Below are 24,201 nucleotides of genomic sequence, written 5' to 3'. Positions count from 1 at the left end.
TGGAGCCTTCCCCACTGTTCTTCCCTGCTGGAGCCTTTCCCTGTGTCAGGGAAAGACTCCATCAGCGGGACACTAAAATAGCAGTGTAGACCGAGGAGGACGTCTAGAGAGTCATCAGGTGTGTCTTTACTCTATTCACTTATGCATGCCTCACCATCCACACTACTATTGATACCCATGCTAGAGGGGGCGTGAAATGTATGTATTCTACATACTGCCATAAGGAGTGTGCAGTGTAAACGTACCCTAAGTAAGTAGGATGACCAGATGTCCCGATTTTATAGGGACAGTCCTGATTGTTGGGTCTTTTTCTTATATAGGTTCCTATTACCCCTCCACCCCCTGTCCCGATTGTTCACACTTTCTGTCTGGACACCCTATAAGTAAGACAGTGGCAAGCCAGTACCAGCATCCAAATTTCATGAGCCACAGTGTGTAACTAAGAACAGAATTTGGTTCAGAGTATATTTGCTCTATTAGAAACAGTTTAATTTGTTTAGAAGCCAATTCCCAGTAACTACCTGTATAGTAAGAACAGTGTTACACATATGAGAACCTCTTTAAGATGCTGTTCTTACTTCTTGCTGTCAATACACTTCATCCATTAGTTTTGGTAATATATAACAAAACTCTCTTTGTTCATAATTCATCTCCTCTCCCAGCCACCTTGGCCCAAACAAACACCTCAACAGACAAGAAAACATACTTACCTCCATTCTATTGGGAAGGCACATGAGCCAGCCACAACAGGAGCCAGGTTTGGGAGAGAAAGGGAAAAGTTTGTCAGTGACCTTTTACCCATTCTTCTTGAATGCAAAACTTAAAGGTTCATACAGGAAATGTTCTGCCATTCTCTTTTGTCATTGATTTGTAGTTTCTAAGGGAGAGGGAGGCCAAGACTTTGCTTCCTGGATGTGTTTTGGGAAGAGAGGAAGGAGAATGAATTAGGAACAGGAATGCGTTTTCTGTGAAATTCTTGCTGAAATGGATGGTGGTGATCCAAGTGCCAACGGCGCTGGTTCTAGCAGGCCAGCAGATCAGCAGTTGGTGGCCACATAATGTAGGGCCTTGAGCAGAGGTGCCGACTTTCTAATTTCCTGGGCGATGCTTGACCCCTGCTCCGTCCCGGGTCCCACCCCCACTCCACCCCTTCCCCAAGGCCCTGCCCCACCTCTTCCCACCCCCCTTCCTGCTCCTCGCTCCATCCTCGCCCCACATCTTCCCGCCCCGTTCCTCCCCAAAGTGCACCATACCCTCACTCCACCCAGCTCCTCCTGCACACCGCTGAACAGCATCTGTGGCGGGTGCTGGGAGGGAGGGGGAGCACCCACTATTTTTTCCCAGGGGTGCTGCAGCCCTGGAGCACCCACAGAGTCAGCACCTATGGCCTTGAAGGTTAAATTGTGGCTCACCCTACGTGCCTGTGCAGGATACCAGCACAGCACGTGGGGAAGAGCATCCAGAGCTGGGCAGAGAGTTAACAGGCGGGGGTCAGGAATGACTGGAGCACTATCTTTACCCCCCACAATATGCTAGCAAGCGCAGCTGAGCTGGCAGAGAAAGAAGTAATTTGCTCCCGATAAGGGACTGACACAGATTACTTCCTCCTGGGGCCGGGGGGAACCGTGGAGTGAATTGGAACTGGCTTTTATCTTGGGCAGTACAGCTACAAACTGCCCTTTACTCAGGACTTATGGTAATTCTGCCATCAAGCCTGAAGTGTTCTCTTGTAAGAAGCTCTAGGTCTTTTGGGGATGATGGGAAAACAAACCAACTCCTGAATAGGGGAGGGGCAAACTATCTTCTTTTGGTCACTAACTGCTAGTGCAGGAATGAATTGGGCCCTCAGTTTATCCTGCAATAATCAACAGTTCCTCCCTGCTTTATCATACCAGTTCACAGCACAGGAGGTCCCCCCACCAAAGCACAGTTCAGTTAACAAACAGAGAAGTCACCTAAGGACCAGTAGCTGCACGGCCCTGCAATCTCACTCTGTGTGTGGGGGGGGAACCCGTTCTGCCACCAAGCTCCATGGTTTCTTTGATATAACAAGATGCTAGTAGCTCATTGAGGTTATTTTCATTTTGCCGTTAGGTGATATTAATACTGTGACTTCCTCCACAAGGATGAGCTTACACAGCACTTCTGGGACCCAGCATGCAAGACAACAGCAAGTAAGCAGGAAATGACAGCTGTGCCAATCTCTGAAGCATAATGATATACACCGCTACCTCGATATAACGCGACCCGATATAATACAAATTCGGCTATAATGCGGTAAAGCAGTGCTCTGGGGGGGGGGGCGCACGCCAGTGGATCAAAGCACGTTCGATATAACATGGTTTCACTATAACGCGGTAAGATTTTTTGGCTCCCGAGGACAGCGTTATATCGAGGTAGAGGTGTATAAGGAAATAGCCCAGCAGGGGGTTGCACTTGTGGTCAAATTTAACCCACTGTAAATTATTATTAAGTAGAGCCCCTCACATCCTCCAAAGCTTCTTCCCCTACTCCTTCCTCCTGACAGGAGAAAGTTAATGCTGGGTGGCAAGATGCTTAGTAAAAGCCTTTTCTTTTCAGCATACCTGACACAGTGATAGTCGCTGCAGCTTTTGCAGTGCCAAAGGTTTTGCTGTGTTTGTTGGTGGCAATGCACGTGAACAAGCCTGGCCTGGTGACGTACGCTTGCAGTCGGGAGTCGATCACTCTGTCTTTCACACTTTCGACTATAGATCCTGCAGAAACCTAAAAGATCAAAGAACAGAACAATGGGTTGGGGGTTGATTGAGGGTGTTTTTTTTTTTTTTAAAAAGACAATTTTTAAAATAAACAAACAAACAAACAAAGCTGAACCAGGTGGATTAAAGTGGCAGTGAGTTAAAGTACGGCCCGGTCAGAAAAGGGACTGCATAAAAATGGCACCTTCATAACAGCTGACTTTACGGACAAAAGCAAGTTTTAATAGTCTGGATTTTCAAATCACTGGAGATTTTGGGATGCCCAATGTGAGACATCTTTAATGAGTCTCTTTTTCAGAAGGTGGGTGTTCCACACTTTCTAAAAACAGAGCCTAGCGTGTTTTATCCTAGTTAGCAGTGCAAAGCCAACGCAGTGGGGAGTCTGATTCCTTTCTGTTTCATGTTACATCAATAACTATTAACTAAACTGCAACTTCACAGAGTAATATTGAGTTTTGTAATTGAGTTGAGGGTCTGGTCCAGGATCTGTCTTTATTGGTGATGGTACATGAGCCACAAAGAACATTGCATGGCTTTGAGATTGCAGGCCTCACTGGTAGGGGAAAAAAATCTTGTTACTTGTAAACTGAGCAAATTTCCCCTTGAATTCACTGCATTTCTTTAAATATGGCAGCCAAGGATTAGGGCTGGATGGAAAATGGTTCACATTTTAGAGATTTTTGAAAATTTTCCTGTCCCAAATTAGGACAAAAAGTCAAGATCTCAAATTTTCACAAACCATTTTTACACTTTTCAGGGTAGACCCATGCTTTAAGGCAGTGTTTGAACAGAACAAGTGCTCTGGCTCCAATGTTATGAAAGGTCTTTTTGACATTGCACCACCCAGTAACACGTGAAAGAGTTCAGATTTGGTGCTTCTCTTTGCCCATTTCAGAAATCCACGAGTGAGCTGGGAGCTATGTGATTTTAGGCGGGGATAATTTTATGCTCCATCTTTTCTTGTTGGTACAGCACTGGCACTCACTGCAATTATAGATGATAGTCCATTATAGCTCCTGCAGAATCATATCACAAAGTTAATGCTGAGCAGTTAGCGTACTCCACCACTGAGAGCCAGAGACAGTGTCAAACCATCACGAATAATTCAAGTGAGAGTCTCTTCTGGATCCTAGCCGTGCTACCTGACAATGGGAATTAGGGCTAGTGATCTGGAACGTCTTTTTGCAGGCCCCATTTCAGCAAGGTACTTGAGCACACGTTTACCATGAAAGACAGGAGTAGTCCTACTGAAGACAATGGGACAATGCCCATGCTTCGAGTAACAAGTACCACACAGGGGAATATATGCTAATAATTCCTGAATCTCAAGAGGTTGTGTATTCTAGTGTAAATGCTTATCCAAAGCTAAGTTATACTGTCTGAACACTTCTGTCTGCAAAATTATGATTCATTACCCTCAACTCCCATTGAACTTTACTCTTCAGCTGGATATCCCATGAGAAGAAACTTACTTGGGAGATTCTCAATACCTCCCAATTGCAGTCAGGATGGAAACATTGTGGGTCCCATTGAAACTATTGGGAAATTTGACATCAACATCAATGACTCCTTGATTTCTCCCATCCTGGTGCTTTGTGAGCACTTGCACGTCTAGAGTTGGCCTGACGAATTAAATGACTCTTTAAAGGTTGAGGTGGTTGGATTAGGATTTTGAGTTGCCGCTTATTTTATCAGAATCTGCCCACCCTCCCTAATCTGTGCTGGTTTCTGAGGTCTGTAGATCAGCACTGGACCATCAGGAAAATCCCTTCTTTACAGTTGGCATTTTGAGACAGATTCATGATCAGGCTCCGGATACTTTGTGATACTCCAGTACCAAAAAGCAGCCGTAAACTCACTTTAGCTGGGTGTTTAAGACAGCCTTATGGCTTCTTTTTATTGTTTGTGGATCTAGTCTGTCAGATTTTGTACCATATTATTTTTAAATCAAGTGGAAAAATAACAAACTTCAAACCGTGGATCCATTTTGATTCAGGGTGTGCAGCATCCATGTTTTTAGGATTCATTGGCTAATGGCTCTCAGTTTCTGGTGTATACCCATATATGCACAGGTTACTGAAAGCCGCTATGGGGAGGGAGTCAGGAAGCAGGAAGGAGCAAGTGAGGAGGTCTCTGGAGCCAGAATCAAACTGGAGAGAGGCAACAGGGCCAGGGAAGGAGTTGGGCCATATTTAGAATGGCTACTGCCACACGGCAGGAATAATTTTTAGTATCAGTTATCCAGTGTGATGTTAGGAGTGAGATTTCTATTAACAGGAATCAGTTCTAGTTCAAGAATTCCTGTCATCCCAGTCAGAGGTCTTGCCTGTAGAAAATATCTGGCAACAGCTTTAACTAAATGTGTGTCTTCCAAATAGCACAATACTATTGAGGTCACACATATTCAGTTTGGTTGCGCATTGTACCAGCGTTTGAAATCGGCAGAGTGGAGGACTGTGGCAGGACTTACTCACCCCCAGAGTGCAGGATGTAGCAGCTATCTTCGGCTCTAGCGCCTCCTGCTGGTCACCTGCTTCTGGCCCCAGTCTTGTGTGTCTCAGCCCTTCGTCTAAGTCACCTAAGTTCCGACCCCTTCTGGGGTGCTATAAACAAGCCCAAACTAAACTGAATAGTTCTTCTGCCCTCTTGGGCTACTCAAGTCTTCTCTACTTACAGACACCATCTCAGGGCTTCCCTTGCTACCTGTGCTACCCCTGTTGTCTCTGTCTGTGCACCCTAGCCCATGGCTTCTCTCAGTCCGAGAGACCTGTCTCATCTGCCATCTCTTCCTCCTCCCCCAACCAAAATCCTTCAGTTTATTTATTAGGGCTTATCTCGGCCCCCTTTGGCCATTAGCCAATTAGCTGCTCACCTCCCTAGGAGCAAAGATGACTAATAAAGTGCATTGCTAGCCTTGCAGATGATGGGTGTTAAGCCCTATCACACAGATGCATACTATTATCTTATCATTATCATCTATTTTTACTGGGGTAGTGGCTAGGGGCCCAAATTCTGGACCAGGACCCCATTGTGCTAGGAGATGAACAAACACAGAACCAAAAGACATTCCCGCCCCTTACATCCATGAAGTCAACTTCGGAGGAAAGGAATGCATTCTTTCTTAAACATTTACCTTTGTTCATGATTAGATAATTGAGCAAAGAGAGTTTTTGTCCTGCCCCCACTTCTTTGGATACAAAACTGCAATCCATTCTTGCTGGTATGGAAAAGGAATTTCTTCAGGATTTCAACCAGGTGTAATAATAGTCGAGCTAGTATGCCAGGCTGACTGGGCTTTAATAAGTTTCTTCGTTGAAATGCTTCTCTTACATCATTAGACCGTTTCTGTTAGCTTCTCTGCAAGCATGGAGCCTGTCAGTCTTATTTTTCACCGAAACTCCTGATCCATGGATCACTGTCTCCATATGTCTTGATATAAGCCTCCCTCCCTTCCTCTGCACTCTTCTTCCTGTGTATCCAATGAGTGCCAAAACATTAAAGGGTCTGAGTCAAGTCTGGGATCTTCTGTGGAGTTTTACTCAGTGGAATGGGCCTCAGAAAGGAAATCTGAGAACAGTGAGTCAGGACTGTTCCTTCTCAGCCTGGATCACACAATGCAAAATGCTTTGCTTGCCAGGTCAGTTGATAGAACTTTCAGGAACAGGGGGAAATAATCCAATGGCCAATTTCAGCTCAAGGCCTCTCTGTGTGAAAACGATCCCTCTTTGACTTTGCTTGCAAACAGCAAGAGCATAACGAACTGTTATTTGCATTATGTAAAACAGCCTGAGAAAGCCTGGGGTAGCTTTTGCTGTGGTGTTGTAGCCATGTTGGTCCCAGGATAGTAGAGAGACCAGGTGGGTGAGGTAATATCTTTTATTGGACCAAAGTCTGTGGCCCAGATCTGAAGAAGTGCTCTGTGTAAGCTTTAACGCTTGACTCTCTTGCCAACAAAAGTTGGTCCAAAAAAAGATATTACCTCGCCCACCTTGTCTTTCTGATGTAGCTCTTGAAAATTTCAGGTAATTGTATTTTTAGACCTTACAAATTGGCTGTTAATTTTTCTACTTGGAACCTGAGATTGTCTTCATTAAATGTATTGATTCCCTTTACTTGTTAAAGAAATTGCTTACGTTTTTTCCCCCTGTAGGATTTTCTTTAACTGTTTTGAATTCTATTTTGGAATGTAAGAAAGAAGAGGCTTTTACCATATCTTTGTGTTTAGCTTAATTCTCCCTTGCAGTACAACAGAGAGCTATAGTTCAGTCCCGTGATGTCTTGCAACGACTAACGAGGGGAAACAGAATTGGAACAGTATTTTTGTTTGTTTGTTCATTGGGAAGTCAAGACAGCTGCTGTTTAGAGAAACTTTCATCTTTCTGTTTCATGGCAGTTTAATTACTACAGTTACAGTACAGTGCTTTCATCCTCTTTAAACTTCAGGACAATTACAGGTCAGCATTCAGAGACTATAACAACACAGACACTGCAGGGATCACATCCTCAAATTACTCGCTGTTGCTTGCTTGCAAGTCAGTCTTTAAATACATGTGCTCGATTCCACCTGTTTCCTGGTTTAACTTTAGTAGAGGCAGGCACTCATTGAAGAAAGGTCTCCTTACCATATTTAAAGCTATGTGGTCGGGAAGGCATTCCTCTTGGGACTGATTTTGCCTTGGAGGCATAGAGGCTGGAGCAGATCTGACCCCAGCCCAAACAATGCCCAGTTAAGCAATGGATTGAGTATACAAAGTTCAGCCCTTGGCTGGAGGTCAGATGTGTTGGTCAGACCCTCCTTTCTCTAGGATAAGTTTGTAGTGACTGGATCTACACAAAACAAAGGCACTAGTAAATTACCAGGTCAAGCAAAGGAGCTGGCAGTTGAGGTGGGAGAAGATACTGAGGCCTGGTCTACCCTGGGGGGTGGGGGGGAAATCGTAAGATACGCAACTTCAGCTATGAGAATAGTGTAGCTGAAGTCGACGTATCTTAGATAGACTTAGATTGACTTATTTTGCGTCCTCGCAGCACGGGATTGACGGCCGCCACTCCCCCGTTGACTCCGCTTCCGTCTCTCGCAGCGGTGGAGTTCCGGAGTCAACGGGGAGTGTGTTCAGAGATCGATGTATCGTGTCTCATCTAGACACGATACATCAATCCCCGATAGATTGATCATTACCCGCCGATCTGGCGGGTAGTGTAGACGCACCCTGATACTACAGATAACAGGCATTTAGGATCCTGTGCTGAGAGCTCCTTTGATATATTAAGGCCTATTTAGTGATAAGGGGAAGGGGGGATCTTGCTTTTCAGAAGGCTTTTTCAAAGAAGGCAGAGAATTCTGTGGTTCTACTGTTTTCTCAGCTGTTCTGCCGCTCCTCCATAGGAGCGTGATCTCAGACATAAGAGCAGCAGAAAGTGGCTATGAAAGAATATAAGAACACACGTTGCCCAGCACCCAGGAGAACACAACACAGAAATCTGGAGAGTGTATGTGAATGAGGGGGACTGCATGTGATTCATACTGAATGCATGAACCACAAGGCAAGCACATGGGAGTATGATGCCCCAAAGATGCCACAACTAGAAAGACAATGTAGGAGTCATCAGCTAGTGCTGTTACACATGGTCTTACAAGATCTTTTTCTTAGCATTTGGTCCCTGTTCAGTCTTGGACGCATTGTTGCTAGTTTTGTGATATTAGTACCTTTTGGTGGAGCAGTTGCAAGCAGCAGAAGAGTTTACTCTCTGTCTTAATCTCTGTAATTTGTTAATCCTTGGGACAAATTTTCTTCCTAAAAACCAGGGCTTGGCATTTGAGCTGCAATTCTTGAAAGAGGAGATTTCCTTGTCTGGTGTTTGTGACCGCCTGTTTTCAAGGGCTGTTGTATACAGTGTAAAATTAACAAGTTGCACTAAAAGATACCCAGACTCCACCTTATTGATTTCTCCTCCAACGGAAAACTGATCTGCAAGGCCCAGCATCTGCTAGCATTCTGCAGGACGAAGATGCTGCCTACCTTTCTAGGTCATTACACAGTGCTCACTCCCCAAGAGCTTATGCCACCAGAAAGATATACTGTTGGAAATAGTTCCCAATAACATTTGTCCCTGCAAAATGGTGTTAAACCCAGCTATAAAAAACAGTTGTGCTATATGGGCCAAAAACTGAATGCGGAAAGACTCTGATTTTCATTAGGACCTCAAGCAAGCTTCCTTGCTCATCCACTTTGGGTACTCTAACATGTGCCCCTGCAGATGACAAAATCTGCACATACCGAACCCAAATGGATAGAGGGTATCAATAGAAAAGAATATGAGGGTGAAAAGTAAAGTGTCCCTAAAGATCTTCTTTCAGGGCTACTAAAGATGAATTAAAGGAATTGAGGACACATAGAAAAGGCCACTTGACTACTGGTAAGATGATATACAAGTAGCCAACTGATAAAGCAGTTAAGGCAATATTCTGCCCTTGCATCCTTAAGCAGTGGGGTAATGGAGAGCAGACAGTTCCTTAGCCACGCTGCCTGGGGACAGCTCTAAGTTCAGTAGCATTCCTTGTGCATCAGAGGTCTTGGGACATCACCCATAAACCAGCAGAATATGCTTCCTGGGAGTCATGTCTAACACACAATGGAGCTGCTGGACCATTGCTTGTTTTAATTTTCACAGTAGAGGCCATTGCTCCCCATGCCCTCATCCTGCTGTGTGCAGCCACTCTGGCAGGCAAACATTTTGTCCTTAATGCAGAACATGGGCGGGAACAGTTCACAAATTCAGAGAGCATTTTAGGCAGGGTTTTTTGCAGGTTCTAGCAGTACCTGCATTAATACTGACAGATCATAAAAAGTCATCATCAATGGGGAATCATCAAATGGGGCTGTTTCAAAAGGGATCGGTACTGGGTCTGATGCTATTCAACATTTTTATCAGTGATCTGAAATTAACTATTAAATCACTGCAGATCAAATTTGCAGATGACACAAAGATTGGTAGGGTGGTAAATAATGATGAGGACAGGGCGGTCATGCAGAATGATCTGGATTGCTTGATAAGCTGGGCCTGTTCAAACAAAATGTGTTTTAATACATCCAAAGGTCATTCATCGACAGACAAAGAATGTAGGTCGTGCCTACAAAGTGGGGGACTGTGTCCTGGAAAGCAGTAACTCTAAAAAGGATTTAGGGGGTATAATGGATAAGTAACTCAACATGTGATATGCTATGGCAAAAGAAGGGCTGATGAGATCCTTGGATATATAAACAGGAGGGCCGTGAGTAGGTTTAGGGAGGTGATTTTACCTCTGTATATGGCATTGGTGGATTGGTATTAGAATCATGTCTTCTGGTGTCCACATTTTAAAAAGTATGTTGAAAATTGCACAGGATGCAGAGAAACAAAATGATTTGAGGGCTGGAGACAACGCTTTACAGTGAGAGACTTAGAGCTCAAACTTTTTAGTTCAGCAGAAAGAACATTTAGAGCAGACTTGATTATGGTGCATAAATACTTTCATAGAGAGTAAATACCAGACACTAAAAGGCTTCTCAATCAATGTAGAAAGGCAGAACAAGGAACAAGGGATAGACGTTAAAATCAGACAAATTCAAATTAGAAATAAGGCATGTTTTTTTAACAGTGACGGAGATTAAACATTGGACCATATTACCAAAGGAAGTGGTGGATTCTCCAACTCTGAATGTTTTCGGATCAAGATTGGGTGCCTTTCCGGAAGACATGCTTTAGCCAAACACAAGTTATTGGGCTTATTACAGGGGTAACTGGGTGAAATTTAAGGTCCTGTATTATACAGGAGGTCAGATTAAATGATCCAATGATTCTTTCTGGCCTTAAAGTCAGTGAACCTATAAATATTCTGTGTGGGCAGATTGTTTACAGAGAGAACCATGCCATGGGACTGCTGTGAGATGTTAGTACCAGGTTGATGTTCTTGTAGCTACAGTCTGGGGGGAAGGGATAAGCCAGGATAAATTAAAGCTAGATATCTTTATAACAGAGTCAGCATGTCATCTTTTCATGTATCTTTTTGCCCTATTATTATTGATCTATTTGGCTACCAATCAAAGGGATCATTAAAAGGAAAGTCAGAAAAGATGGTGAGAAAAGCCCCATAAAACACTAAATCAGACATGCAGACCTGCTGATGTAGAGCACTACTAATAATAACCGTATTGCATACTTCTATAATGCTTTGCACCTAAGGATTACCAAGCACTTTGCAATCATTAAGAGGTCACTCAACACAACACCTCAATGAAGCAGGTAAGCACTGTACAATTATCCACAGTTTACAGAGGGGGGAAATGAGACTCAGAGAGGTTCAATGATTGGTCCAAGGTGGCACGCCACATCATTTCAGACAGGAATAGAACCCAACTTCCTGGCTCCCGCTTCTGCGTTTTATTCATTAGATCATGCTTCTTCCTGATGCCAGTCCTCATTAGTCAGAGGTATCAAAGGGGCACTTACAGCTTTTCCATTTTCAAGCCACGTGATAGTGGGAACGGGAATGCCAGTTGCCGTGCACCGCAGAGTCACCACAGACCCAAAGGTGACATTGTGGGATTCAGGAGCCTTCAGGATTCTGGCAAAAACTGTTAAGAAGAAAAAAGGTACTAGTTAAGTGACTATTTAAAGATGAAGCTCAGATACTCTTCCTCTTCAGTAAATCTTGAAAGAGGTGGCAGTCCAAGCCCTGCAGTGAATAAACACATTGCATAGATTCACTAGTAAATGAGATACCTTTTTTCCCCAAAACTGTCATCTTTATGTACATTACACAATACTAGCCAAATTTTGCTTTCAGATTTTTGTGGGCAACTCCAACAAACTGTAGAGGCGAGTGCATGTGCAAGAATTTGGAGGACAGAGTTTGGTGTAGTGGGATAAACCCACGTACAGTGCATTGATGTGGGACAATTTACAATAAATGCACAACAAGCTGTGTTTCTGCACGGCATAACCTGATCGCTCATCTACAAATAGTGAAAACTATTTTAAGCTATCACCCAAGGGACCAGCAGAAATCAGTCATGCACACCATTAACAAGGCGTGGGGGAGGTGCCTTTCATTAAAGTTCAGACAGAATTGTACTGGGAACCTCCAAGAAGGTTTTACCACAGAAGATCCCCCGACTCCTGAAATTCTCCACTCCCATCATATCACCCACCAAGAGAGGAGTGGCTAGCATTGCACTGAGAGGCAGAGCTTGCGGAGGTCAAGGGAAAGCAGAATCCAAGGGCAGCCATGAGCTGTGTCTCTGGCCCCACACTGCTCCATACCCCGTCCACACCCAGTGCTGGCAGCATGTCAGCTAGTGGTCACAAAAGAGGAATTTTTCTGCAATAATCGTTTACTTTTTTGGCAAAAAAATCAAAACTGAAATATTTAGATTCTGAAATGCCGCCACATTGCCTCGTGATCCCATTCTCCTTGATTGGCCAGACTCCCTCGTCAGACGAGTCTCCCCTGATGCACCACGGGCACCTCTCTTGGCGAGGGGAGGCAGTGCATCATGGGGGTCCCTGAGCCTGGTGCCTAATGGGAGAGGGAAAGCTGGAACGACCACATTGCTATTTTTAGTGCACTAGCTTGAGCCTGGCTTGTACAAGTCTAACTACCTGGGCAGGGAGACTCGCTCCCAGCTGTCGTGTAGACATACCCCAACAGTCTGGGCCTTTACTATAGAGTCATTAGTGTGTCTCCATCGTCTACAAACTCTCTTCAGTGAGTGATGTAGGGGTCTTTTCTTCTGAAAGACCACATACATACAAGACTAGCATTGGCATGAAAAGAATTTCCTTATTCATTGTCTTGGGAAGGTAATTTTAACACATTATCTTCCTATATCCTTGAACCTGGTGTTTGCGCTGTATATAGAAATGAGCACTTGTACTACACAGGTTTCATCTAGTTTCACAGGACCTAAGTTAGCTATTTACATTTTGCTCTGGTTATGCAGGCTTGGCAGAATTCGATTTTATATATATTGTGACAACGTTCCTCCTCTATCTTGGTGGGTCCTGCGCTTATTGGTGGATTTTCTTGCCTCAGAGATTCACCATGTGGGTTGGGGAACAGTCCAGAGACCTTCCCCTCAGGAAGAATACACAGTCCAGGTCAATTGGGAGGTTTGGGGGGAACCCAGGCCCGCCCTCTACTCCGGGTTCCAGCCCAGGGCCCTGTGGACTGCAGCTGTCTATAGTGCCTCCTGTAACAGCTGCATGACAGCTACAACTCCCTGGGCTACTTCCCCATGGCCTCCTCCAAACACCTTCCTTATTCTCACCACAGGACCTTCCTCCTGGTGTCTGATAACGCTTGTACTCCTCAGTCCTCCAGCAGCACGCCCTCTCAGCTCCTTGCACCTCTTGCTCCCAGTTCCTCACACTCACACCACAAACTGAAGTGAGCTCCTTTTTAAAACCCAGGTGCCCTGATTAGCCTGCCTTAATTGATTCTAGAAGCTTCTTCTTAATTGGCTCCAGGTGTCCTAATTAGCCTGCCTGCCTTAACTGGTTCTAGCAGGTTCCTGATTACTCTAGTGCAGACCCTGCTCTGTCACTCAGGGAACAGAAAACTACTCATCCAGTGACCAGTATATTTGCCCTCTACCAGAATCCTGTACCCCACTGGTCTAGGTCTGTCACAATATATATAATTTTTATGGATAATATTGATGTTTATTTTTAAGTATTTGTTAAGATTTCTGTCAATTTAAATTTTCACAGTTGTGGGAAATTATGAGGGAGGTGTCAGACAATTATTTAATGACAGGTTATCCACAGAGATTAAAGAAGTTAGCTTTATCATTTTTAGGGCTGTCGATTAATTTCAGTTAACTCACGTGATTAACTCAAAAAAATTAATTGCGATTAATTGCAGTTTTAATCGCACTATTACACAACAGAATACCAATTGAAATGTATTAAATATTTTTGGATGTTTTTCTACATTTTCAAACATACTGATTTCAGTTACAACGCAGAATACGAAGTGTATAGTGCTCACTTTATATTACTTTGATTACAAATATTTGCATTTTTTAAATGACAAACGAAGGAAATAATATTTTTCAATTTACTTCATACAGATACTGTAGTGCAATCTTTTTATCGTGACTTTTTATCGTAACTTACAAATGTAGATTTTTTTGGTTACATGACTGCACTCAAAACCAAAACAATGTAAAACTTTAGCGCCTACAAGTCCACTTAGTCCTACTTCTTGTTCAGTGAATTGCTAAGACAAACAAGTGTGTTTACATTTACAGGAGATACTGCTGCCCACTTCTTATTTACAATGTCATCTGAAAGTGAGAAAAGGTGTTCACATGGCACTTTTGTAGCCAGCATTGCAAGGTATTTATGTGCCAGACATGCTAAACATTTATATGCCTCTTCATGCTTCGACCACCATTCCAGAGGACATGCTTCCATGCTGATGACACTTGTTTAAAAAAATGCGTTAATTAAATTGTGACTGAACTCCTTGGAGGAGAATTGTATGTCTTCTGCTCCATGGTTTTACCTGCATTCTACCATATATTTTGTGTTATGGTAGTCTAGGATGATGACCCCGCATATGTTGTTTGATTTAAGAACACTTTCACTGCAGATTTGACAAAACATAAAGATTTCTAAAGATAGCTACATCCAGGGGCGGCTCTATGTATTTTGCCGCCCCAAGCACAGCAGTCAGGCGGCTTTTGGCGGCGCGCCTGCGGGAGGTCCGCTGGTCCCGCAGCTTCGGCGTACCTGCTACCGAAAGCCTCCTGACTGCTGCCCTCACGGTGACCGGCAGGCCACCCCCCGCGGTTTGCCGCCCCAGGCACGTGCTTGGTGCGCTGGTGCCGCCCCTGGCTACATCCCTCGACCCAAGGTTTAAGAAAATGAAGTGCCATCCAAAATCTGAGAGGGACGAGGTGTGGAGCATGCTTTCAGAAGTCTTAAAAGAGCAACACTCTGATGCAGAAACTACAGAACCCAAACCACCAAAAAAGAAAATCAACCTTCTGCTGGTGGGATCTGACTCAGATGATGAAAATGAACATGCGTTGGTCCACTCTGCTTTGGATTGTTATCGAGCAGAACCCATCATCAGCATGGATGCATGTCCTTTGGAATGGTGGTTGAAGCATGAAGGGACATAAGAATCTTTAGCACATCTGGCACGTAAATATCTTGTGACGCTGGCTACAATAATGCTATGTGAATATCTGTTCTCACTTTCAGGTGACATTATAAACAAGAAGCGGGTAGCATTATCTCCTGAAAATGTAACCAAACTTATTTGTCTGAGTGATTGGTTGAACAAGAAGTAGGACTGAATGGACTTGTAGAGCCTAAAGTTTTACATTGTTTTATTGGTGAATGCAGTTATATTTGTACATAATTCTCCATTTGTAAGTTCAACTTTCATGATAAAGAGATTGCACCACAGTATTTGTATTAGATGAATTGAAAAATACTATTTCTTTTGTTTTTTACAGTGCAAATATTTGTAATCAAAAATGCATATAAAGTGAGCACTGTACACTTTGTATTCTGTGTTTAAATTGAAATCAATATATTTCAAAATGTAGAAAACATCCAAAATACTTAAATACATGGTATTCTATTATTGTTTAACAGTGCAATTGTGTGATTAATCCTGATTAATTTTTTTAATCACTTTACAGACCTAATAATCGTTAAAACATCACATGTCAAAATATACAGTGTAAATATCCTTAAATCAAACTCGAATAAGTTCTCAAGCAGCATTTTTCTTACTTTGCCTATCTGTAAGAGTAGATGATCATCTATGGATATATTTTTTGTTGGTTTGTGTGTGTATGGTATGAAATTGGCATTTATCGACATTGACCTATAAAAATCGAATCCTCCAAAGGCTATTGTAATTGCAGCTTTATATATCAGCAGTCTTTTTTTAGGATTCTATGGCAATCTATACGGGATACAAAAGTCTCTTCACAGTGGAGAAATTCCTTTGCACACTGGAGCATTTAACATGCAGTCAGACATTCCACTGATGCAGTTTGTCCTACTATCCATAAATCTTGGAGCTCTCCCTAGAATACAGTTATTTTGAAAAGCTATTACCTTGCTAAGAAAAAACATGCTTTGGCCTGGTCTACACTATGACTTTAATTCGGATTTAGCAGCGTTAAATCAAATTAACCCTGCACCCGTCCACACAACGAAGCCATTTATTTCAAAATAAAGGGCTCTTAAAATCGATTTCTGTACTCCACCCCGACGAGTGGAGTAGCGCCAAAATCGATATTGTCATTTCGAATTAGGGTTAGTGTGGCCGCAATTCGATGGTATTGGTCTCCGGGCGCTATCCCACAGTGCACCATTGTGACCGCTCTGGACAGCAATCTGAACTCGGATGCGCTGGCCATCAGACAGGAAAAGCCCCGCGAACATTTGAATTTTATTTCCTGTTTGCCCAGCGTGGAGAGCACAGGTGACCACAGATAGCTCATCAGCACAGCTAACCATGCAGGCCGATAATCGAAAAAGAGCACCAGCATGGACCGTATGGGAGGTACTGGATCTGATCGCTATATGGGGAGAGAATTCAATGCTAGCAGAACTTCATTTGAAAAGACGAAATGCCAAAACTTTTGAAAAAATCTCCAAGGGCATGATGGAGAGAGGCCACAATAGGGACTCAGATCAGTGCCGCGTGAAAGTCAAGGATCTCAGAAAAGCCTTTGAAAAAACAAAGGAGGCAAACGGTCGCTCCGGGTCAGAGCCGCGGACATGCCGCTTCTACGCCGAGCTGCATGCAGTTCTAGGGGGGCTCACCACCACTACCCCACCTCTGACCGTGGATTCCGAGGTGGGGATAATCTCATCAGCTACACCTGAGGATTCTGCGGACAGGGAAGAGGAGGAGGAGGACGAGCTTGGGGAGAGCACCCAGCATTCCATTCTCCCCAACAGCCAGGATCTTTTTCTCAGCCTGACTGAAGTACCCTCCCAAGCCAGTATCCAAGACCATGACCCCATAGAAGGGACCTCAGGTGAGTTTACCTTTTAAAATATAAAACTTGTTTTAAAAGCAAGCGTTTTTTAATGATTACTTTGCCCTGAGGACTTGGGATGCATTCGCGGCCAGTACAGCTACTGGAAAAGTCTGTTAACGTGTCTGGGGATGGAGCGGAAATCCTCCAGGGACATCTCCATGAAGCTGTCCTGGAGGTACTCCAAAAGCCTTGCCACAAGGTTTCTGGGCAGTGCAGCCTTATTCCGTCCTCCATGGTAGGACACTTGACCGCGCCATGCTTGCAGCAAGTAATCTGGTATCATTGCATGACAAAGCCTGGCAGCGTATGGTCCCGGTGTTTGCTGGCATTCAAGCAACATCCGTTCTTTATCTCGCTGTGTAATCCTCAGGAGAGTGATATCGCTCATGGTAACCTGGTTGAAATACGGGAATTTAATTAAGGGGACAGAGGTGGCCGTTCCTACTAGGCTATTTGCCTGTGGCTGAAAAGAAATCCTTCCCTGCAGTTAGCCAAGCGCGGGGGGGGGGGGGAGGGAGGGGAGAATTGGCCCAGAGCTTTTCACATTTGGCTAGCAGGGATCTTCCCTGGTACCAGCCACGCGGTGGGGGGAGGGCTAAAGCGATCATCCAGAGAATTGGATGGGGGGGAGGGTTAGTTTGTTTTCTGCTGCTGAAGGTTAACAGGAAAACTGCAGCACTTACCGGGCTTTGCTTCGTACATGGGAATGGAGGGCGCAGAAGCCGAAAGACAATGGCTTACCATGGCCACATGCAAGCCGAATTCTGTTGTCCGCACCTGCGTCTGTGATCTCTAGCAGCAAAGCCACAGGCACTCAATATTAAGAGGCAAAATGCGACCTTGCACAGAAATCACATGTGCTATGTAATGTGAATAGTGTTGTTCACCATGAAAGAGTATGAGCATTGTTCTGCAAAATGTATCTTTTTAAAAAATTCTCTCCTTTTTTCCCTCCCTCCATCAGCTGCAAATTCTTCAAGCCTCCCTGCTCCATCCCGAAGGCTATCTCAGATAAGGCGTCGGAAAAAGAAGACACGAGATGTTCACAGAAATCATGGAATCCACCCGCAATGAAAGAGCTCATCTGAATGAGTGGAAGGACACGGTTTCAAAGTATAGGAAAGAAGCCAGTGAACATGAGGACATGAGGGACCAATGCGAGGACAGGAGGGACCAACGTGAGGAGAGGAGAGATGCGCACGATGAGAGGTGGCAGCAGGAAGATCAGAGGAGGCAGGATGCAATGCTGGGGCTGCTGCGTGAGCAAACAGACATGCTCTAGCGTCTAGTGGAGCTTCAGGAACGGCAACAGGATAACAGAGTGCCGCTACAGCCCCTGTATAACCTCCCTCCCCCCTCCCCATGTTCCATAGCCTCCTCACCCAGACGTGTTAGAACGCGCGGGGGGAGGCTCCGTACACCCTCCCATTCCACCCCAGTGGACAGCCCAAGCAAAAGGCTGTCATTTTTTTAACCTTTTTTTAGTGGCCTTATCCTTCCCGCCGATCCTCCTCCCAAACCCCACCTGGGTTCTCTCCCTCTTTTTATAATCAATTAATAAAGAATAAATGATTTTTAAATGATAGTGACTTTATTTCCTTTGAAAGCAAGCTGGGGGAAGGGGGAGGGTGGGTTCCTTACAGAGAATGAGTCAATAAAGGGGGCGGGTTTTCATCAAGGAGAAACAAACAGAAATTTCACACTGTAGCCTGGCCAGTCATGAAACTGGTTTTCAAAGCTTCTCTGATGCACAGTGCTTCCTGGTGTGCTCTTCTAATCGCCCTGGTGTCTGGCTGCACGTAATCAGCAGCCAGGCAATTTGCCTCAGCCTCCCACCCCGCCATAAAGGTCTCCCCCTTACTTTCACAGAGACTGTGGAGCACACAGCAAGCAGAAATAACAATGGGGATATTGGTTTGGCTGAGGTCTGAGCGAGTCAGTAACAATCGCCAGCGACCTTTTAAACGGCCAAATGCATATTCCACCACCATTCTGCACTTGCTCAGCCTGTAGTTGAACAGTTCCTGACTCCTGTCTAGGCTGCCTGTGTATGGCTTCATGAGCCATGGCTTTAAGGGGTAGGCTGGGTCCCCAAGAATAACTATTGGCATTTCAACATCCCCAACGGTTATTTTCTGGTCCGGGAAGTAAGTCCCTTGCTGCAGCCATTTAAACAGAGTAGTGTTCCTGAAGATGCGAGCGTCATGAACCCTTCCCGGCCAGCCCACATTGATGTTGGTGAAACGTCCCTTGTGATCCACCAGTGCTTGCAGCACCATTGAAAAGTACCCCTTGCGGTTTATGTACTGGGTACCCTGGTGCTCCAGTGCCAAGATAGGGATATGGGTTCCATCTATCGCCCCACCACAGTTAGGGAATCCCATTGCAGCAAAGCCATCCACTATGACCTGCACATTTCTCAGAGTCACTACCTTTCGTAGAAGCACCTCAGTGATTGCTTTGGCTACTTGTATCACAGCAGCCCCCACAGTAGATTTGCCCACTCCAAATTGATTCCCGACTGACCGGTAGCTGTCTGGCATTGCAAGCTTCCACAGGGCTATCGCCACTCACTTCTCAACTGTGAGGGCTGCTCTCATCTTGGTATTCTGGCACTTCAGGGCAGGGGACAGCAAGTCACAAAGTTCCATGAAAGTGCCCTTACGCATGCGAAAGTTTCGCAGCCACTGGGAATCGTCCCACACCCGCAACACTATGCGGTCCCACCAGTCTGTGCTTGTTTCCCGGGCTCAGAATCGGCGTTCCACGGATAGAACCTGCCCCATTAACAACATGATCTCCAAAGCACCAGGGCCCGCGGTTTGAGAGAATTCTGTGTCCATGTCCTCATCACTCTTGTCGCTGCGCTGCCGTCGCCGCCTCCTCCTCGCCTCGTTTTTCTGGTCCTGGCTCATCATAAACTGCACGAGAACACGCGAGGTGTTTACATGTTCATGACTGCTGTCTTGAGCTGAGTGGGCTCCATGCTTGCCGTAGTATGGAGTCTGCAGTGTTCACCCAGGAAAAAAGGCGCAAAACGGTTGTCTGCCGTTGCTTTCATGGAGGGAGGGGTGAGGCTGTACTCACAACCACCTGCGACAATGTTTTTTGCCCCATCAGGCACTGGGATCTCAACCCAGAATTCCAATGGGCGGGGGAGACTGCGGGAACTATGGGATAACTACCCACAGGGCAACGCTCCGGAAATCGACGCTAGCCCCGGTACATGGACACACACCGCCGAATTAATGTGCTTAGTGTGGCCGACTTTATACAATCTGTTTCCAAAATTCGAATTATATAAATTCGGATTAATCCCGTAATGTAGACATACCCTTTGATATTAGATGCTAGCTTAGAAGGCTAATTCCTCTGCATGAGCATGCTGTGGTTTTATCCCTTCTTCCTGCACAGAAATGGAATTGTCTGCTATTCATCTCAGAGGGATGCTCTACTGCTACTGACGCCAGACTGTATCCATACACAACGCCACACATCCTGATTGACTCAGGGGGGTCCAATTTGCATCATGACAGTACAGTCAACACTACCGCCAACCCTAAATGTTCATAAACCATGAGGTCAGGAGCCACAAAAGCATGAGATCAATCTTTAAAAGTGTGAAATTTTTAATAAAAAATAATACATTTGGATTCTTTTTATTTCCTGTCTAGTTTCTGAACCTTTCAGGTGTGTTTGTGTCACATTTTCAAGCTTTGCTTTGCAACCAGGAAGGCTTACTTTAAAAAGTAAGAAACTTACTTTTTAAATAAATGAAAGCTGAGATTCTCATATATTCTCACACAGTCACTTGCCTCCAGGAGCTGAGACTGTAGGAAAAACACCAAATATCACAAGACGCATGATAAAATCGTGAGAGCTAGCAACACTGATTAATAAAACCCTGTGGTGGGGTGTGTGTAAGAGAGAGAAAGATCAAGCAAATTCCATATGGAATCCATATGATTCATGTTAAATCTGAGTCCACCTCTGCTGCTGCGAGTCACTGATCACGCTTTACTGAAAAATCCATTTGGACTGTGAGTGGGATCTACTCCCCTAGTGTCAGCTGTAGAAATTGTGCTTCACTTGACCAGTTCTGGGGATTGGCATGAGATTAATGACTACGTGCGTGGCAGTCGTGGTGATGCATGCTGATGCAGTATAATATATGATGTTTATTCTGACATGGTATTTGGAGAATTATTGGGATTTCATGCAGATTAATTGGAAATGTCAGAGGGTAAAAATGTCATAGTTTACATAGCTGACCTTTTAAGAAAAATCTAACCCCAGGTCTCATTGTCCCTGACCCGTCTCTGTTTAAATTCCTCAGAAAGAATTAATGAATGTGATAGATTGGGATCTAGATGACTGTACTTCTTATTGTCACGAAGAGTGACTGACTTTGCACAATATTTGTATGCTTTTATGAAGCATCTTGTGTGGCAAGCACAAACAAAACCAAAATCTGGAAAAATCCTCAGTGGAAAGGAGGTGATTTCAATCTATTTATTGCACTTTGGGTATAAAAAGACTGGTGGAAAATATGTGGACATAGGCCAAGATTTTAAAAAAATCAGTGCCTAAAGTTAGGCTCCTAAATCTTTAGTTAGTCATCCAAATAAAAAGCCCCCATGTTGCCACCTCTTGTGATTTTATCCTGAGTCTCATGATCGTTGATGTTTTTTTCTTAAAGCCCCAGCTGCTGGAGTCAAGTGATTTCATAAGACTCTCAGCTTTCATTTTTTGTAAAAAAAAAGTAAATTTTTAGCCCTCATGGTTGCAGACTGAAACCTGAAACCAATCGAGCCCTATATCAGCAAAGGGCCAGATCCTGTAACCCTTGCTCACGCAAAACTCCAATTTGTGACAATAGGAGCGTTCTGTTTTAAAGGACTGAGGGATCAGATGTCCCATTTGAAAACAATCAGAACTAATTAAAAGGAAAAGGAAAGTCACATGCAAGGAGTTTAGTCATTCAAATTTGGGAGAATGTGTTTTAATCATTTCATGACATAAAAAGTTTTGTGGCTGAATTAAAATCCTACTGTTCAGACTGGATGATGTTACTTCAGTCTCAGAAATGAGAGCAGCTGGCCTAAGAACAGATGTCTCCTAGTAAGCCTGCAGTGATACAGTACTTCATTTAGCAGGGCAGTAAAATAAAGGCGGACATTTATTAGGGGGCTTGGGATGAAACTTAGTGTGCTGGCCTGGTTTATGACCGGCCAGATTTCATTTCTAGTTAATACAAGTAAGGAATTCAGTATTTTCCATTTTTTTAAATAAATATGAAAAGTCCTCAAATTAGCACCCCCAGCTTGGCAAATCTCTTAATGTAGATCCCATTTCTTAGAATATGGGGTCCCAACTGGAGGCTGTGTCTTCAGTGGTAGTGGCAAACGTTTTCTTTCCTATTAATTAAGACCTTTTTGGTGGCGGGAGGTGTGTGTATGTGTGTGTGCGTGAGCGAGAGGATTAACAGCCTTGGAGATTGAATTCCCCTCTATTTAACTACAGACCTGGTACAGCATGGGGACAGGCAGTGCCAGATTCTCCACCAATACAATAGGAAAAATTCATCCCAGCTGCCAACCGGGGTGCCAGTTACTTCCAATAGCAGTGATGTGTCCACTGTGATCTGGACTGAGAGAGATCTAAGAGTGTTCATTATTTATTACGCTAGATTTTCACAACAGCTCCCACTTAGACACCCAAGTGAAGCTGCTCTGTGCTGAGCTCTTCTTGAAAATCTGGCTTCTTCCTTTGGCTTCCTAAATGGAAGCTGAGCCCTTTTGAAAAATCTGTCCTAGTCTGTGTATTTCAGTCGTGCTCAGAGACCCCAATCAGGATCAAATCTGTGCTGAAGAAATATAGACACAGCCCTCGCCCCAAGGCGCTTACAAGTTAAGAAATATAAAGATTTTCTCCCTCAATCCATCTCCTGCTTTGCCCTGGAATTAAGTGAATTAAAAGAAATATTATTCTGGTTATATTCTATTATAACTCCCTAGTTTATTGCCATGGAAATAGTTTTGCTCTCACCACTGCGGGCCTTATTTTGAACTATACCTCAGGTTTCGTGCTCCCAGTTTTGTGTCTGTACATAATTAAAGGAAACGTTTTATGGTTATAAATAATTCAGGTGCATTCTTTGGCATGGAGACGTCGAGGGCAAAATTTTCAAACCTGGCACCTAAATCCATACATCGGCTGAAAAATAAGTGGCCTAATTTTCAAAGGAATAATCTCCCACCCATTACAGCCCTTGAAATTAGTGTGAGCTGGGTGCAGAGCACTTCTGGAAATCAGGCATCTAAATAAGTAGCCTAGGTATGGATTTAGTTGCCTAACTTCAGGCATCTTCTTTGGAAAACTTGCCCATAACTACCTTGGTGCTAGAAAATGTACTTGTAAGTTTTTGCACGCCCAAAATTGGAGGCAGAAAAAAAAAACTTTGCTGAAGGAACACTAAGAGGAGAAACTATTGGGAGGGAAAATCCTTCTTTAAACAGGAATATATCTGATTTGTTCTAACAGAAATAAGGCTAGTATGAAAGATATGTAACTGTTCATGAAATGTGTTTATTTGTGGTATATTTTTAAAGCTCTCTCTATTTTGGTAGCTTGTCTTTAAGGGCCTGCTTCCCTGCCATTCCATACACAGTCAAAATTGTTACTAAAGCCAATGTAAGATTCTGGTGGAAGTTTGGGCAGAGCTAGTACTTTGGTGAGGGTATAGTTTGGGAATCAGGAGATCTGGGTTCAGTTCCCACGGACTTCACACATGATCTTAAGCAAATCACTTACTCTTTCCGTTCCTCATCTGTACAATGGAGATAATAATACTTTCTCCTTTCCTTTCTCTGTCTGGGTTGTCTTTTTTTAAAAACATTCCCTTGCTCAAAAATAATTTATGGGTTTGACGCAGAAATTATTGGGTAAGGTTCTCTGATCTGTGTCATACAGGATGTCAGACTTGATCTTAATGGTTCCTTCTGGCCTTAAAATCTATGCATCTTGTCTATTTACATTGTGAGGTCTTTAGGGCATAGATTGCATCTTACTATGTGTTTATACAGTGTGACAGATGTGAGTCCTAGGAAGTGTAAGGAGTTCAGAAGACTATATTGAAATGTGTCAGAGAGGCATGGAGTTTCGGGACAATAAGTATTAAGTGGGGGGAATCCCTGAGGAACAGTTAATCCAAATTCCATAACTCTGATTATACAAAAGCACAGTCTCTTTTGTATCTAGGGCTTGAGGAGAGCGCCATCAACTGGAGCGATTGATTATCTGGCCCTGGAGACTGGAGATAAAAGGCCCAAACTGTATTAAGAAACAGCTGAACTGTCAGTCAGGGTTCTGTTTCCTGATCTAAAAGCTGACCGGAACTTGTA

At 44.0% G+C, this 24,201-nt stretch overlaps 1 protein-coding gene across 1 annotated transcript in view; it reads right to left on the bottom strand.

The window, feature by feature from the left end:
* The window catches only part of MUSK (muscle associated receptor tyrosine kinase), a 78,902-nt gene that overhangs the window by 30,959 nt on the left and 23,742 nt on the right, over positions 1–24,201 (bottom strand). The window contains exons 6-8 of the mRNA XM_054033147.1: positions 11,229–11,353; positions 2,586–2,745; positions 711–717 (exon numbers count right to left, since the gene is read on the bottom strand). Coding sequence (XP_053889122.1) covers positions 711–717; positions 2,586–2,745; positions 11,229–11,353 — 292 coding nt within the window. The remainder of the gene's footprint in view (positions 1–710; positions 718–2,585; positions 2,746–11,228; positions 11,354–24,201) is intronic.

The sequence above is a fragment of the Malaclemys terrapin genome, chromosome 6 (genome assembly GCF_027887155.1).
Source record: "Malaclemys terrapin pileata isolate rMalTer1 chromosome 6, rMalTer1.hap1, whole genome shotgun sequence".
Classification (NCBI taxonomy): domain Eukaryota; kingdom Metazoa; phylum Chordata; order Testudines; family Emydidae; genus Malaclemys; species Malaclemys terrapin.
Note: the sequence above shows the minus strand (reverse complement) of the source record. Positions and strands in the feature narration are given on the sequence as shown.